This window comes from Manis javanica, chromosome 14, assembly GCF_040802235.1.
Source record: "Manis javanica isolate MJ-LG chromosome 14, MJ_LKY, whole genome shotgun sequence".
NCBI lineage: Eukaryota > Metazoa > Chordata > Mammalia > Pholidota > Manidae > Manis > Manis javanica.
This window is the reverse complement of record NC_133169.1, coordinates 91,992,739-92,005,948: the sequence shown is the minus strand read 5'-3', so window position 1 is coordinate 92,005,948 and position 13,210 is coordinate 91,992,739. Positions and strand designations below refer to the sequence as shown.

Here is a 13,210-nt window from a genome sequence, read left to right as displayed (position 1 = left end):
ACAAAGCACAAAAGCTTACTCTCTGGACCAAGAATCAGCCCTCTTTTTAGATCTTCACCCTTACAAACAAATGGCGCTCTAGACCAGACCTGAGCCGCTTCCAGTGTGCCCAAAGGGTGGCAGGAGAGGAGGGCAGGACAGTGAGCCCATTGACAGCAGAGCTGCCGAGCCCAGGACATAAGCCCTGCCCCTGCCTCCCCTTTTCTCCCAAAGCCCTGCTGTAGACCTGTTGCCCTGAGCAGGTATCCTGACCGAGCCCACAACTGTCTGGGAACAAGAGATTAAAGGCGGAGAAAATTAATTTGCACTGTCCAAATATCTCAGCTCTCAAATACCCAAAACATCTAATGGCACATGAGATAAACCTGACCTCATTCCTTGGCCCAGTACTAAGCACGCAGCTGGGCCTCTGAGCACATGTCCAGCAGAACTCTGGAGTCGAGAATCACCCTCAGGAGGGGCCCCGGCTGCACAAAAAGGGGGACAGAACCATCACTCTTAATCCAAACAAAGTGAACGCTTTTCGTGACATCCCTCTGTCTTCACCCGATTCCGTCTCCCTCTGGCCCCACTTCAGTTCATTACCGCGGCTCCTGCCTTGTGCCGAGACCCCCACATAGGCTGAGGCTCATGTGGTGGAGCAAGCGAGGGAGGCAGGCTGCGAGAGCCGCGTGTGCCCCAGGACCTGAATCCCGGGGTTCAGTTCCCGTTCTGGCATTGCCTTTCCTGTGTGGTCTGGGACAAACGACATCATACCCTGTATTCATGCCTCATAAAAAGGAGAGAGTGATAGTACCTTCATCCTCAGATGAAATTGTATGGGTAAAGCTCCTGGCTTGTAATCTAGCACATTGTGTGCACCCACCATTATTACCAGTCCCTACTGGGGGGTTCAGTGGAGCTCACCCTCCGAGAAAACTGAACCCAGGTTACTGTCCTCTGAGTCTTATTCATCTGCCTGTTTGGCATCTAAACGTCGCTGGAGAAAAATGCCCATGCTGCCCAGTCTCCCTTGATGTTCTCACCCAGCGACTCCACGGGCCCTCAGAGCCCCCCGCAGCCCTGCGCTGCCAGCGCCCGCCCCCTCCTCACGCTCAGACGATGGCCTTGCTTCCCGCCTCAGTGAAAGAATAGAGACAGGAGGGAACTGCCGCTTCCTCTGGGGTGGCACCCTGCACGTCAGCGCCCGCTGCACAGCAGCACCGGCGTAGACGTCTCCACATGAGCGCACCTGAACCTGAACGCGGCCACCCCATCCCTGCCCTGGCTCGAGAGGAAGATGCAGGAGCCGGTTTGGGCCCCACGCCTCACAGCGGCTGCACCCCCCAGTCCTCTCAGCTCTCCTTCCAAACACATGGGCGTCTGCCTGCTGCCCACCGCTGCTGACCCCCGGCCCCAGCCGTCACCTATCGCCCAGGTCATGTGGCTGGTCTCCCTGCCTTTGCCCCTGAATCCTTATCACGTCACCACACAGCAGGCTCGGTGACCCTGTGATATCTCCTCTGCTTACTCTGAATTAAGGGCCCTCACGAAGGGGTCACCTGCCCCCGCACGGGAATGAATTCTGTTCACCGCTTTATCCCAAGCACATAGCAGCATTCAATACACATCTGCGCAGTAATAGAATGAATGGTGCTTTCTAACGCCTGTCAGCAAACCGACTTGGCCCTCGGTGGGCCCCGCCCGCTGCCCCTGTCTGCCTGAGCACGCGTGGCTGACCCGCGCTGGCCCTGTGAGCAGCTCACCAGCTCTTCTCCACGTCCCACAGCAGGAGAGGCTGACCCTGGGGGCAGACCCAGGGCTGGGATTCCAGGCCGTGTATACTGAGAGAATTAACCGCTTACATCAAAGAGGAGAAAGTCACAGAAATAATCATTTTAAAAATAATAACCAGCCCTCTGATGTGTTTCCCCCCACCAGGTCCATGACTACCTCCGCAGCAAGTTGTGTTCCCTCTACGAAAATGACTGCATTTTTGATAAATTTGAATGTGTGTGGAATGGGTCAGACAGGTAAGAAAGGCTCTGTGGCCGGGGAACTTACCACAGCTGGGCCCTCCCCTTGCAGGGGCCCTGGGCAGGCTCCTTCTAGGTGGGGTGCGGCCAAAAGGAGGTCAGCGATCAGGCCCAAGGTCTCTGGATGACCCTGGGGTCAGGCCTGGGACAAGGGGAGGGATGGGGGGGGGGATCATCTTTCAGGACTAGCACGGGTAGCCATGCAACATCAATGAGAAAATGCTGTCTGTCCTACATGCACCCCCAGAGTTAGGTCAACGTGTCTAAAATGAAGATTGCTAGTAGTCCATCAGCAGATTCCAGCTTGAGTAGTTGAGATTATTGCAAAGCATACTTTTAGATTGAAAACTATCCTTTCAAGCTGCTAGTGTAGACCTGGGCGAGGGCCCCGCTGGTTCATTAGCTGCGTTCTAGTTGGCCTCATTTACCACATTCCCTCAAAGTGATTTATTACTGTTTTAAGGCCTTTGAGCTCAACAATGCCTCATATTACCTCCCAGTAGTTCATTTGTAGTTTGACAAAAACAGATGATTCTCTGACTTCCAGGAGAACAAAGTACGGGCTACCGGGGGCTGATTTAGTTCCTCGGGGCCCCCTTCATCCACAGCAGCCTGGGGAGCACAGAGGTGCCCTCGTGGCAGGGCACGTGGCGACGCAAGCTGTTAGTCCACAAGCTGTCGCGCTCTGATTAGGGTTTGGCTTTCTTGACCAGTGAACCAAAATAAGCCTCCCACTTAGCAGGCCTCGAGGAATCCGCAGCGGGGGACCCCAGTCACCCTGCGCAGTCAGTGTGGAGCCGAGGGAAGTGCGAGCAAAGCTCTGTGACATGTGAGCCGAAGCTCCCAGGGAGAGACCAGCCCATTGCTTATATCCACCTCAATAATTTATTCACTGACCCATTGCTTATTATTAATACATTGTTTTTATTTGCTGCTGTTCTTCCAATTTCCCCTCTATCTTAACCTAGAACCAAAACCTACCCCGTTAGGCACCGTCACACACACATCACACTATTTAATCCTGACCGCAGTCTGACAACATCGTTTCCATCATCCCCACTTTACAACTGAGGAAACTGAGGCTTTGTAAGTAAAGTAACCTGCCTCGGTGCATAAGCTAATAAGTAGCAGAGACAAGAAGAAGAAATCCTGAGGTTCAATCCCAGAATCAACATTCTTTCCATGACATACAGTTTCTTTCCATAACCAAGGGAGTTTCACTCTTGGCTCAGATTAGGTCGAGATTTCTCTGTGTAAAAACAAGTGGGGTCCAGGTAGTAACTGCATTGTGGGGGGGCAGTGAGGATTTGATACGAGGGTAACTGCTGAACCACTTGCATTGTATACTCGAAATCAGTGTAAGATTGTGTATCAACTGTACTTCAGTAAAAAACAAAATTGCAAGTTGGGTCATGGTGGAGAAAGCAGATGTGGGACACTCACTGGCAGTGTGACACTGGGCACATTACTCACTTTTCCTAGTGTGTAAAACCCTAGGAATGATCGAAGCTGGAACAAGATCTGGGGTTAAAGCCCTGAGCACCCCGCCTACAAGGCGACACGGCTCACTCACTGCAGAGATACACGCGCCACAGTGCCCGTGTCCTGGCCAGAAACCACATCTGACTCTGCATCAGTTTGCCGGGCACAGCTGATGAAACACCCCAAAAGTTACCCCCGACTGTGGCCCAGTCAGCCAGCTTCCCTTCCCCTCTCCACACACCCAAGTCGTGTGAACACAGAGGGGACACTGTGCTGCCCCTTCCTCACCAGCCAGCCGGACCATCACCCAGGGGCCACCAGCATGGAAGGTCACGTGAACAGCATCACCGCCCCCTCAGCCTGTCCCCCAGGTCCCAACTGTCACCTGGAAGAGTCAGTCCCTCGCTTCTGGAAGGCTTCTGGCATTCACTGCCCTCGCTCAGTGGGAGATATGCCCGAGAGTGGATAACTCTCACGAAAATGTAGAAATCATCTGTCAGTCCGCTACAAAGTCTTAGTTCCCCATCCCGGCCCTTTTAAAATTCAGATTTGCTCTCTTCACGAGTGAGACCATGGCGACATCCATTTCTAAGCAGGTTTTCAGAATAGGCTGGACTTAGAGATACTTCTTAGCAGAGGGAAGGACACGCACGGGCCAGCGTGCTGTGCCGATTCCAGAACGCCTGGGAGGCCGGGCAGCCCGGAGCCCCCCAGCAGCTGTGCCTTCAATGTGCACAGCAATTCCCTGTTTTCAGATGTGCGCCCACTTTGATCATGTAGCTCCAGCCTCACAAGCCTGATGCGGTTCCTTGAAGCCTCCAGGCTCCTTCCCTGGGCCCGAGAACCAAACGGGATCCATCCACCAGCAGGAAGAACTCCGGAAAAATTAGGGCTCCGTCACTGCCTCTGTCCCCGGCCCTCCGTCACTCTGTTTCCTGTCTTGCAGTGTCATCATGACCGGCTCCTACAACAACTTCTTCAGGATGTTTGACCGCAACACTAAGCGCGATGTTACCCTTGAGGCCTCGAGGGAAAACAGCAAACCCCGGGCTATCCTAAAACCCCGAAAAGTGTGCGTGGGGGGCAAGCGGAGAAAAGACGAGATCACCGTTGACAGTCTGGACTTCAGCAAAAAGATCCTGCACACAGCTTGGCATCCTTCAGAAAATATCATAGCGGTGGCGGCCACAAATAACCTATATATATTCCAGGACAAGGTTAACTAGAAGGACAAGTTATCACTTAATAATCTCACATACTGAATACTAGTCAAACACGTTTTTACATGTTTCTTTGGGTCTTCATTTGATGCATTGACATTAATTTCCCTATGCAGGAAATAACTGGAGTAGAGTTCAAGGGGTCCAACTTTCCCAAAGACCCATTTCTAAAAAACTTCTGTCAAACCCAATAGGTTCCCAGACACTTCTGCTTAGAATGGAGAGCTGCCAGCTAACAGTGGTTCTTCCATAGTTGGCTTGAATCTCTGATGCTTTTATTGCCGTTTTCTCTGGTGGGTCCAGTGTTTTGTTTCTAGGTGTCTACTGAGATAAAATGAGGTTGTCTGTAGTATTTAAAGAGAAAAGAGATGAGTTTTTTTTTAATTAAGCAATTCCATTTGATTGGAAAAAATCAACAAAAAATAAACACCGTTTACTCTTCGAGAAATTCTCCTTGTCTTGTGAAAAATCAGAACTAGTTAGCATCTCCTGCTCCTACAGCCCTTTTTATTTTCTTCCATTTTCAACAATTTCATTTGAGCCAGAGATTTATTTCACGAGGCTGCAAAAAGACGCAGGTTGAGAAGGAAGGGACACAGCAACACGGCTCTACTACTTTGTAAGCACCATGGAAACAGCCTGAGAATTTGGCTGGAAACACTCTGAACCCTTCAGGGGCCCTAAAGAGAACCCTTCTTCTACACAGTGCTTCTCAGAGCTGGCTTGGCAGGACCAAGTGGGGCCACATTCCATCTGCTGCTTTGTTACTCCCGCTTTTTGTCATTCCGAGTGGCTCCAAATAATCCTCTGCTTACACGTTGGTTGGCTTTTTCTCTCCAACCTTTTCCAGCTTATTTATTCCACTGACTTTAAAGGCCGAGTCCCGGTTATTATCTGGCACTCTAGACGAAGCCACGGCCCCACCCCTGGCTCCCAGAGAAAGGCTGGTCTGTTCTTTCTGGGTGTTTCTCCTAGGCAGCCCCCCTCCCTCTTCCTGGGCTGGGTAACCAAAAGTAACAATCCGTCAATCCCCATTGTTGCCAGAACAGAAAATGGCCAATAAAAAGGCTGATTTGTAAAGTTCGGTCAAGTGCTTCTAACCCAGCCTGGGCTTATGACCATCTGGAAAAACGGACTGTCGAGCTCTCCTGCAAAACAGAACAGGGAGGGATGGAGAGGCTTTGACACTGAAGTGAAGTCTGCTTGAACCGAGGAGGTCTAGTTCAGCCTCCACCGTTGTCTGGGCCTCAGACCTCCAGAAAGAGCCCAAGTGACTTCAAAGGACTTGCAAATTGGAAGCAGAGGCTCCGGAGGCGGTGGGCGGTACCTGGAGAGCTGGGACTGGGGTTAGTGTCTCTATACCTGTCCTGACGACTCACTGTCTCTCATTTCCATCTAGTGAATAGGTAGCAGCTTGAGATGAGTGTTTTTCTTTTAAAGAGACATTTCCTTTCGGTTTGTATATTTTTGAGAAGTACCAGCTTTCAAGTGTAATTTGCTTTGGAGGAGAAGAATACAGTATAAGAACCAGGTTTCAGTTCTAAGCTACGCTCCATTTAGTAACAGCTCTTTTGGTAGGGAAACAACTACTTAGCAAACACAATTGTTGTAAGAGGAAGCCCAATTTCAGGAACATTGAGACATGAAAAAGCGCATGTCAGAGTTGAAGCGGCAGGCGGACGGCCACGTCAGCCTCTTCCCAGGCCTCTCCTCTTCACGCCTCGTCCATACACTGAGTCGTCATCAAGTTCTCCAACTCGGAAAATTGTGGTATCAGACCAGTGGGGTTTTGTCCTAAGTTTGCTGTCAACCTCCTTACGGCCTCCTCTCCGCTGCTCTGAGGCTCGGCTCCTCTGTCTGTACCAGGTGGGGGTCGGATCACTGTTCCTCAAACTTAAGCATCAACCACCTTTCAATGTTCCTGAAATTGTGTTCGCTAAGTAGTTGTTTCCCTACCAAAAAACTGTTACTAAATGGAGAGTAGCTTAGAATTGAAACATGGTTCTTATACTGTATTCTTCTCCTCCAAAGCAAATTACACTTGAAAGCTGGTATTTCTCATAAATATACAAACCAAAAGGAAATGTCTCTTTAAAAGAAAAACACTCATCTCAAGCTGTTTCCTACTCACTAGATGGAAATGAGAGACAGTGAGTCGTCAGGACAGGTATAGAGACACTAACCCCAGTAGTACTGCTCATTTAACATTTACTGAACTCACCATTTTTAAAAGCAAGACTCAGCCTCCACCAAAATTAACATCATGAAATGTCAGTTTTAATGTTATTTTTTTTCTAACATTAAAATAATCATATAGCCATCAATACAACACGTACGCTTGCACCACCTACAATCATTGTGTGGCCCACCAGGAGCATGCTTATCAGACTTGGGACACTGAGTAACTGCTATCACAGAACATTTAAGCCTTTGGAGGTATTGGGGAGCCTCAGTGGACTGGAGTTCTTCACAAGTGGGAGTCAAGAGTGCTCCCCAAAATACATATATGAACAATTTTGGTCATGCTGTTAAGGGGTACCCAGGTCCCCTACAGTCTGCCTGTGGACTCCCCATGAAAGCCCGCACACTAGTCTAACACCCTCAGCACACAGGTGTGCAGCCGGAGACCCAGGGAGTGGGAGGGATCGGCCGACGCTGTTGGTGCTAAGAGCAGAGGACAGCCATCCTCTCCTCCACCCCGCACAAAGGATGCCCCAGGAAAACCACCCAAGACCCCCTAGACAGGAGCAGGAGTGGAGGGCCCTCAAGATTAGGCCTTAGCAATAACCACCACCACGTTTCAGCCATGACCTGCTCTGTGCCAGGCACTGAACTAGGTACCTTACAGCTACCACTGCCTTCCACCCAGGGCTGCTGGCACCTAGAAATGTCCATTTTCCGGCTGACACTTGGCGCTAGCTGACATCTGCCTTACCACCTCCCCTGCGGTTCACTGGGCTCCAGGAACCCCGCACCACTTCGTACACAAGGCCTGCTGCTTGGCACAAGCCGCTAGGCTACTGGGGGAAAGGGGGAGCCACAGCCTCCCGCGCCTTTATCAGAATCATCCTAACGCAGTCAGTGCCTGGCATTTAAAAACAAGCAATTTGAAAGCAGAACACTGGTGGACATCCATGCTTTCTTGTCCAGGGGAAGAAGATGAGTTGGCAGAGGCAGTAACAAAGGAGGGCACGAGCCCCCAGGAGGAGGTGAGACCGACCTAGGGGGACAGGAGCAGGAACCGTCTGCTCCCTGACTCCCTCACCTCTGCTCCTGCCCTTACTGTTATATTGAAAAAGTAAAAACAAAAAGCATCTTTAAACCTCTCATGGGTCTTACAATTAACTCAACCACATCAACATGTATTAGGCAACCAATCGTAAGGCAAACAATTGTCAGGAAGAACAAAGGTGAAGCTGGAGTGCCTTTAGCTCAGCGACCCAATGAGCTACGTTAGCCATCTCTGATGTGCTTCTTTTAAGCACTCCAAGTGTCAGACTCTGAACCCAGTCACTGGTAACCTGGGAGACCATGATTTCCTTTCCTTCAAATCTGCAAAGCGGCTGCCTAAAGCTTCCCTCTTACTCCCCTTCATGGGCCCGTTCTTTCTTCAGTCCCTGCTGTCCACCCAGAGGGCTCAAGAAAGCCCTACTGAGCCTCATTATGAAGCTCTGGGGGCTGACACTGTAGTCAAGTGTCCAAGTGAGGCAACCCCTCCTAATGTGCCCTCTTCTGTGTTTTAAAGGCATAGCAATCCCCCGATTCACCACTGGGTAACATGCATACTGCCACCTGACTCCTGGTGCATGTCACACCTTCACCCGTCCCTTCCCCCTCTACCTCTAAGTCAGTCAAGTCTCAGGAACTGTTTTCCGTGCAATGACTTCCCTGGTCCATGGAATGAACATGGACCTAAGAGGTAGGAAATGTGCCCCGTGCTCCTGACTCCCCTGCTAAGTAGCTGAGGAATTTAGGCCAGCACTCCGTGCCCACACCAGTCACATCGCCTGTCAAATGGTCAGAAAGCCATCTGTCCTAGCTCATGGAATTATTGTGAGGGGCACAAGAAATTCGTTTACTTACGTCAGCCCTGGTAAGTTTAAAGCACCATGAAATAATAACGGCACGACACTCACTAAGGACGTCCTAGTGATTTCCCATCATCTCCTTCCCTTAACCCCATGAGATCGATGCCAGTATTATTCCCGTTTTGCAGTAAGGAAATAGATTCAAGTTATCAACCTGGCCAGAGGCACATGACCAGCAAAACGAGGGCTCCAAGTCAAACTATCCACCTCTAAAGCCAGAGTTCTCAGAATACTGTTTCTGATACATGAGAGAAGCTAACATTTATTGAACACTTATTATAGGCCAGGCTTTGAGCTACAAATTTCACATCTGTCAATTGATTTACCCCCAAACTCTGGATGTAGATACTGTTATTGTTCCCATTTTACAGCTGAGGAAACTGAGATTATATAACTTGACTGAATTTACACAACTCACAAGAGACAGACAGAGACATTTCGGTCCAAGTTTTTATCCTCCAACCGCATCTCACATTAGGCACTTAGACGGAAGTTACTGATTGGAAAACAAGTCCTAGTGATGGCCCGTAAGTTCATGAACATTGAACATTGACGGAGTACCTGGTATGTGTCAGGCAGCCAGGCCCCAGGTAAGAGGCTGGAGTTGCCAGGAGGCACAAGCCACTGGTCTCCCCCGACAGCCGTGCAGGGGAACGTGTATGTTCAAACGTATATACCACACATGAGGCATGTCCCAGGTGCAAAAGGTGCACAGAGAAACACAGTTAGAATGAGGACCGATAAGAAAAGGGTTTTCCACAGGAAGTGACATCTTTGCAGAGTTTCGGAGCTGTTCACCGCACAGCCAAAGCACGAGACATTTCCAGGAGAGAGAACAACCTTCGCGAGGGACTGACGCCAGAATGCGCCCGGCGTGGGAGCCCGAGGCCGGCGGTCCTGCAGCTCTATCCGAAACGCGGCTCTGACCTGCCAGAACCGGCCCACCGTTCGTCCTTCCATTCAGCCAGCAACAAGCGTGTCTTAGCCCCCACGGCCAGGTGCGGAATTCCAAGTAACATGGATGGAAAGAACAAACGGAAACCCCCGTTTATGGCATGTTTTTAAGTGACGGGCATGAGAATAGGCCCTGGTTTAAACCATTGCCGTCACCTGCTGGGGAAACACATTGTGCCCTGTTTGGAGCTGAGAGACAGACAGAGGTGGCGGGGCGCCGGCCCTGGGAGCGCCGCTGGTCCCACCCTGGGGTGCCCCTCCCACGGCCGGGTCCCTCCCCTTGGGGGGCAGGGGCGCACGCTGCCCACGGTGAGGGTGCCCACCACCCACCGCCCTTCCGCGGCCCAGCGCCGCCCGACAGCATCGCGGGGTACCTGCCACCGAGGCGTGGGGGAGTCAGGAGCACAGCGGCCCCCCTCCCCACCCTGGGACCCCGCCCCGCCCCGGTGGCCCCCACTCACCGTCCCCACTGCTGGTCTCCCACGCACCGCGGGCCACACTGCTGGGGGCAGAACCGGGGTGCTCTGCCGCCTGCGCCGACTCCTGCCTCAGACGCCCCCAAACAGTGATCGCGGCTGGCAGGAAATGGCGGTTCGGAGACCGCCGGGTCCCCAGGCCTCCCGCACCCCCGGCCCCCCGGGAAGTCGACCTCAGCGTCTGGCACCAACGGCCCCCCTCCTGAGCACCCGTCTCAGACCTCGGCCAGGACTCCAGCCCTCCGGGCCCTGCGGCTGCTTGAGTGGGTGGCGAGGGCACATCTCCCAAGCTCAGCGTTGGCAGGAGCCTAGAGGCCCCAGGGGGTTAGGGGGACCCCAGGCCCGGGGTTCCTGCTCCGGGGGGCTGGGGATTCGCATCCACACAGGGCGGCTGCAGTCACCGTCGGGAAGGGGCGGCCTCTGCAGAAAGGACAAGCCCGGCAGGGCAACGGGCTCTCGCTCGGCGGTCACCCAGGGATCGATGGCAAAACAGCCCCCAAGCCCTGCGTCGGGGTGCTCTGGGGACGCCCCGGGACAGTCCCTGTCCTCACAGGCCTTGCAGGGTCATGGGGGATATGGACAGACTCACGGCCGAGGGTAGCAGCAGAATGTCGGGGTTAAGAGCCCAGGGTGCCTGCCTGGGTGGAAATCTGAGCTCACCTCTTAAAAGCTGAACAGCCCTTGGCAAATTACATAACCTCACTGTGTCTCGGTTTCCTTACTGATGAAATAAGGATGAAAATGGCACCTATCTCATAAAATGGCTGTGAAGATCGAATGACTTAACACACACTGAAACAGTGCCTGGCACACAGTAAGCCCTCAGCGCCTGTTCCCTGGTCCTATACGCAGCCCCGTACCTCACAGGCATCTCAGGAGAGGGTAGGAGAAGCCCCTCCTCCAGACCGGAAGCTCCCCAGAGGAGGGGGTTCCTCAGTGACACTGGCAAGGTGAGTAGGAAATCAGTTATCCAGGGAAGAGAAAGGAAAGGGGGGTTCCAGGCATCAAGATAGGATATGGAACGGCAAAAAGGAGCACAGGGTGTATCTGAAGAACTACAATACTCTGACATGAGTGACTAGTGACAGACAGGACTGCAGACCAGGAGAAGGGGCAGAGGTGGTAGACCAGTACCGCATGGCACAGGAACCAGTAACACACGGCGTCAGTGAGGTTCACGTGTCAGAGGTTCTCCAACACCCAGGGGCTATAAGCCCCTCCACTGAGGAGTCATGGTTTCCATAACTTAGCAAATATGAATGGTCCCAGCTTGGGGTATATTGATAAATTCAGCTCGAGTGTCAACCTCCCAGAGAGGCCTTCCCTGACCACCCCAGTTCCATCGGGACCAAGGCACTGTTTAGTCCCCTCTTACACCCCCAGAGCACAGAGAAGTGTCTGGCTCAGAGTAGGTGCTCAATAAATATTTACTGAATGAGTGAACAAATAAACGAGTGAGAGAGACAGGCACAGCTCTGCCCTCAGGAAGCTTACACGATGGACAGTGTGCCTATGGGAGTTTGGAAATGGGGTCCTGGTGCACAGCATCACAGGACTGCTCAGAGGAGTTGGGGAATCATAGAGAGAAAAAACTGAGACCCGGTGAGCCATGCTGTGTGAAGAGTGAGCCGCGGAGCTCAGACCGCAGCGTTCCTTAGCAGGGCACGTGTCCCTGCCGGATGCGTTACCCTCCCAGGAGCAGTTAGACTTCTGGGACCCTGCAAAGCGGGCACAAAGGTTGACAGCTGACCATCAATGCCGTGTTCGCTGATGCAGGGAGCAACATTATCACAGCCGGGACACTACCCCACATCCCGGCTCCGGCACTAAATATTCCCCATAGCAAGGCTAAGGGAAGTGACAAGAGCTATTATTTTCAACCCTCCCACTTCTACTAAGCAAGAGGTGAAGTAAACCTTCCCCTGGATGCCCTTGGGGGGGAAGGCAAGCCAGTTCCCCAAAGAAGTTGCTCAGAGCTGAGCACATGTCTAATACAGCAAGACGGGGATGGGAGAAGATTGGCATTTTTCATTTGCCTGACTGTCCGCAATACAGGAGGGGAGGTTCTGTGGGCAGCTGAGAGACACAACAACAAATTAGATGGGGCGGATGGTCGGATTGGCAGAGAATGTGTGAGGTCTGAAAGCTGGATTTTATCCTGTGTGCCCAAGTCACTCTAATAAGAAAAACTTAACAACTCCCCCCTAGTTTGGCTTCCCTCTTTCAGCTTCTCTCTGGAGTAACTGAAAGTCATATTTCATCAAGGCCAGTGGTTTCCAACTCTAAATGCCGGTGGCTTATGAACAGTCAGCCCCAGTCTATCAAAGGGAAGAGCAAACGACTGCATACTAAATACTGCCTATTTCTCAGCAGTGCAGGGGCAGGGTGGGCGGAGGTGGGGAGGACCCCGTTACACACCAGCCACTCCTCGGGGCTGCTGTCAATCACACTGCAGCAAGGTCCCTCAGCCGACGGTGGGACTCTAACAGGAGGAAGCCCGGGCCAGGGCACCAGGGTTGTTTTAATTCCATGGTGCATTTTTTAATGGCAGACTCTTTCTCAGCCCCCCATTTTCTTCCTGACAAGATTAAGAACATCGCTCCTATTTTTCATATTCACTTTGAAACGGCAACAAGGTTCATCAGTTATACTTGTGATGCTTTTTGGTGAAAGAATCAGTGGACCCTCAAAGATGGGTATCTTTGTGGACGATGCGACAAGTGTAACAGGAAACAAAGTATCCATCAAGGAACAAGAAAGTCCAGTTCAAAAGCTAACTCTTCCGAAGTACAAAAAGAATATGCCATTTCAGGAACGGGAAGTGACTCAGAGCGGCTTTTCACTTGGACAGGGATGGTTCAATGACTCCATCAGTCCCAGATGGCGTCCCGAGAAGGACGCTGGGGAGGATCCAGGCACGAACATTGATCAGAGCTTCTCCCTGATCTCCAGCTTTGAACAAACGGTGGATTCTT

The 13,210-nt window shown here is 52.0% G+C and overlaps 1 protein-coding gene across 3 annotated transcripts in view; it reads left to right on the top strand.

Annotated features, from left to right (window-relative positions):
* Positions 1 to 5,800, top strand: part of PPP2R2B (protein phosphatase 2 regulatory subunit Bbeta) — a 391,816-nt gene extending 386,016 nt beyond the window's left edge. For all 3 annotated transcript variants that reach the window (XM_073221952.1, XM_073221953.1, XM_073221954.1), the window contains 2 exons: positions 1,921 to 2,012; positions 4,444 to 5,800. In XM_073221952.1, the coding sequence (XP_073078053.1) occupies positions 1,921 to 2,012; positions 4,444 to 4,723 (372 nt within the window). In that variant the 3' untranslated portion in view covers positions 4,724 to 5,800. The remainder of the gene's footprint in view (positions 1 to 1,920; positions 2,013 to 4,443) is intronic.
* Positions 5,801 to 13,210: the final 7,410 nt, after the last annotated feature.